This window comes from Schistocerca piceifrons, chromosome 8 (assembly GCF_021461385.2).
Source record: "Schistocerca piceifrons isolate TAMUIC-IGC-003096 chromosome 8, iqSchPice1.1, whole genome shotgun sequence".
Taxonomy (NCBI): domain Eukaryota; kingdom Metazoa; phylum Arthropoda; class Insecta; order Orthoptera; family Acrididae; genus Schistocerca; species Schistocerca piceifrons.
The window spans coordinates 130523893-130527856 of record NC_060145.1 but is presented as its reverse complement, the minus strand read 5'-3'; the positions used below and the strand labels follow the sequence as shown (position 1 = coordinate 130527856).

General features: G+C 43.2%; 1 protein-coding gene across 1 annotated transcript; it reads right to left on the bottom strand.

Moving 5' to 3' along the window:
- Nucleotides 1–1328, bottom strand: LOC124712123 (piggyBac transposable element-derived protein 3-like). Its single transcript, XM_047242422.1, has 2 exons — nt 1137–1328; nt 1–972 (listed from the first exon to the last, which is right to left on the bottom strand). Exons 1-2 carry the CDS (start codon nt 1326–1328, stop codon nt 1–3), a joined length of 1164 nt encoding a protein of 387 aa, XP_047098378.1.
- Between the last annotated feature and the right edge of the window lie 2636 nt (nt 1329–3964).

The window sequence follows — 3964 nt, the reverse complement described above, 5'->3', positions numbered from 1 at the left end:
TTACCTGAGCTCCACTTCAGTGTTCAAGGGACATTTTCCCATCCTGTCTGTGCTGATAGTGCCGCAGAATTCAATGCCCCTTTCTTTCAGGGCAATTGTTAATGGTATAGACGAAAACCAACTATCAGCAAACACTTTGAAATGCTGTTTCTCTGGCAATGTTTCCGTCAATGCCAAAACAATATCGCCAGACAAACCTAATCCTCTATCACTGCAGGTGTTTTTGCCAACATAAATTTCAAAATCATACATCATGCTTGAAGCACCAGCTCTCGTAAAAGATTTGTAGCCCCACTTGTGAGGCTTATTTCTTACGCACTGTTTCAAACCACTTCTACCCCTGAATGGTATTATCTGTTCATCAACAGCTTGGTATTCTTCTGGAGGGAGGGTCTTCAATGATGACTGCAATGCATATAAAAGTGGGTGAATCTTGAAGAGTTTGTCTCGATTACTTTTAGCTTCAGGCAAGTATTGATCATTGACAACATGAAAATACTGCAGCAGCTGGAAGAAGCGAGTTCTGCTCATCACGTCAGCTATTGGTGAATATCTACACTCATTCGACCAGTATAAATGAATGGAAGGCATTTTGATTATGCCCATGTGCAGTAAAATACCAACAAACTGCTCCATTTCATTTTTGCTCGTCTGCAAAGAAACTGAATCTTTCTGCAAAGCATAGATATTGGGCTGCTCAGAAATGAGTTCAAATACGTCATCATTCATAAATATTTTATAATATTTCAAAGGTGTCATTTCCTCTACTGGTGGTGGTGGAAGTGATCCTTTCCACTCTGTGTCTTGTACCACAAAATCAGTTTTTCTAAATTTATAATCACCGCGCTTACATCTATGTTTTACTTGCTGCTGCTGCTCACGTGTAGATGGTGCTCCTTCATTTGTATTGTTGTCGCTTACATCTGATTTTGGCTGGGAATAAATAACTTTACCACTCCTGACTGCATCAGCCTGAAATTTAAAGATATTGACGTCTAAAATACGTAATTATACTTATACTTATGTACTTTCTCAATATTGCTACTTCCGTTAGTGATTCCTACCTTTGGAAATTCATATTCTGTCTTTTGCTCCTCTCTAATTGCCGAAATTTCAGCTCCATCCTCCTTTTACACCATCTGAATGAAATTCATGACAGCTGCTTCGGAAATAGCTTGAGAACTTTCATCAGTTTCGACAGTTTCATCTTTATCTTCGTCCCCAACATCTGATATATGCCCATCAGGGACATCAATGTACGCATTGAACTCATTATCGGGTAAATTCATAGTATATTCTAGGTCAGCATCAGTCAAAAAGCCAGACATAATGACGCAATATTTAAAAAGTGTCTAGAATGTGATTTTATACCTGCAAAGCAAAATTTCAAACACCTACATCAATATATTTGTAAAGCGAGGCATTATATCACGGAATTTCCACTCTATTCCACTGTTGCTTTGATGTAACATAAGTTTGTTCGCAGTTTATCTTATCTGGAAATCATTATGCAAGTCAAATGTATGACGTACTTACACAGGAAGGATTGTCACAACACATGATAATTATTTCACTGTAAACGAAAGTGCAAAACTTACGTATTTTACGCGTTTTTTATCATCAGTTCTTCACAATGAAGACTGCAGCAACTAGTCACGCTCAACAATTGTTTCCTTCTTCCGGCGCGTTAGTTCCTGCCATTTGTTGTCAGGAACAGTCACTACTGGCATGGAGCTTCAAGCAAACAGTGGCAAAGAGTAGTTAAAATCGGTTTGATGTAAAATACATCTATGGAAAGACGATGTTTCTTATAAGCTACGCTGGTAAAGAAAGGGTTAAAGGGGGAGGAAATATGAAAATTATCAGCGGGAGGAATTAGCGCAGTTACGTAGCCATGTGTTGTGTGGGGACAAGACTGTCGACACATTATGGCTCAGGTGTCTGTTTGCGATTTGGAATGCAACGAAAAACACAGGAAAGAAGAGATAGAACATACTATGATTAAAGTAAGGCATAACTAAAATTAAATGACAGAAGTAACACCACTATGACAAAAGTAAGCAGTGTAACCATAATTCATGTACCAGTATACAAAAGATAATATTGCTTGAGAGGCTTACGGATGGAATTTGGCGCCTTTAGACTACGATTGGATTGATTAGTACAGCTTTAAGCAATGCAAGCTGGTATTTTTGATGGAAGATCCACGTCTTCATACAATCAAAGCATCCAGTATGGTCCAAAATGGGCATGGGCACGTCAGAGTAATGTCATGGGGAAGAATCACCACGGCGAACCGTGGAGGAACGAATGCAGTGAACATATTGTTTTTGGCTACTTACTGTGGCGGACATCGGCATCAAGTTTGTGATGTAAGACAACTCCCGTCTTTTTTACCCCCTTGAGTTTAGTAATGCTGTTTTCTAAGATGACTTGCTGTAAACTCTTTTGTTATGTATGTTCTGTGATTGGTAAATAAGCATTGTGTTAGACTGCAAATTCCTAGCTACTAATGTCATTCACACCTTGCATAAACAAAACTTAGACAAGATGGGCCTCTAACAGTAGAGAAAAAACTTGACAAATACCACCTCACCGGTACATAAAAATAGGGGGATTATTGGCTCTAACAATGTTTTTTGACGTAAATGGTAATACAGTGTTGATGGAAATATAATTTCCTAAACTGTGTAGTAGACTAATACAACAGATGTTAAGTCCCATAGTGTTTAGAGCCATTTGAACTTTTTTTATGAGTAGATGTTAAGATCCTCACATGTTGATATTCCAGTATGCAAATTTTTTCATGTGCGCCTACATCTTTAACCTTTAAGCACTAGTTTAGTGTTATTCTTTTATTGTCATACATTGCATTACCTTATTCTTGTATTGTATGTATTTTGGAAACATATCTATGTACAGTTCTTAATGTTGTAAGCTTATAATACATTTAATGTCTTTATTGTTACACTCCTGGAAATGGAAAAAAGAACACATTGACACCGGTGTGTCAGACCCACCATACTTGCTCCGGACACTGCGAGAGGGCTGTACAAGCAATGATCACACGCACGGCACAGCGGACACACCAGGAACCGCGGTGTTGGCCGTCGAATGGCGCTAGCTGCGCAGCATTTGTGCACCGCCGCCGTCAGTGTCAGCCAGTTTGCCGTGGCATACGGAGCTCCATCGCAGTCTTTAACACTGGTAGCATGCCGCGACAGCGTGGACGTGAACCGTATGTGCAGTTGACGGACTTTGAGCGAGGGCGTATAGTGGGCATGCGGGAGGCCGGGTGGACGTACCGCCGAATTGCTCAACACGTGGGGCGTGAGGTCTCCACAGTACATCGATGTTGTCGCCAGTGGTCGGCGGAAGGTGCACGTGCCCGTCGACCTGGGACCGGACCGCAGCGACGCACGGATGCACGCCAAGACCGTAGGATCCTACGCAGTGCCGTAGGGGACCGCACCGCCACTTCCCAGCAAATTAGGGACACTGTTGCTCCTGGGGTATCGGCGAGGACCATTCGCAAACGTCTCCATGAAGCTGGGCTACGGTCCCGCACACCGTTAGGCCGTCTTCCGCTCACGCCCCAACATCGTGCAGCCCGCCTCCAGTGGTGTCGCGACAGGCGTGAATGGAGGGACGAATGGAGACGTGTCGTCTTCAGCGATGAGAGTCGCTTCTGCCTTGGTGCCAATGATGGTCGTATGCGTGTTTGGCGCCGTGCAGGTGAGCGCCACAATCAGGACTGCATACGACCGAGGCACACAGGGCCAACACCCGGCATCATGGTGTGGGGAGCGATCTCCTACACTGGCCGTGCACCACTGGTGATCGTCGAGGGGACACTGAATAGTGCACGGTACACCCAAACCGTCATCGAACCCATCGTTCTACCATTCCTAGACCGGCAAGGGAACTTGCTGTTCCAACAGGACAATGCACGTCCGCATGTATC

Coding starts and splice junctions, on each gene's coding strand:
- LOC124712123 (XM_047242422.1), bottom strand. CDS start 1,328: ATGTCTGGCTTTTTGACTGATGCTGACCTAGAATATACTATGAATTTA. Junction 973..1,136: donor TCATGAATTTCATTCAGATG/GTGTAAAAGGAG, acceptor TTTAAATTTCAG/GCTGATGCAGTCAGGAGTGG.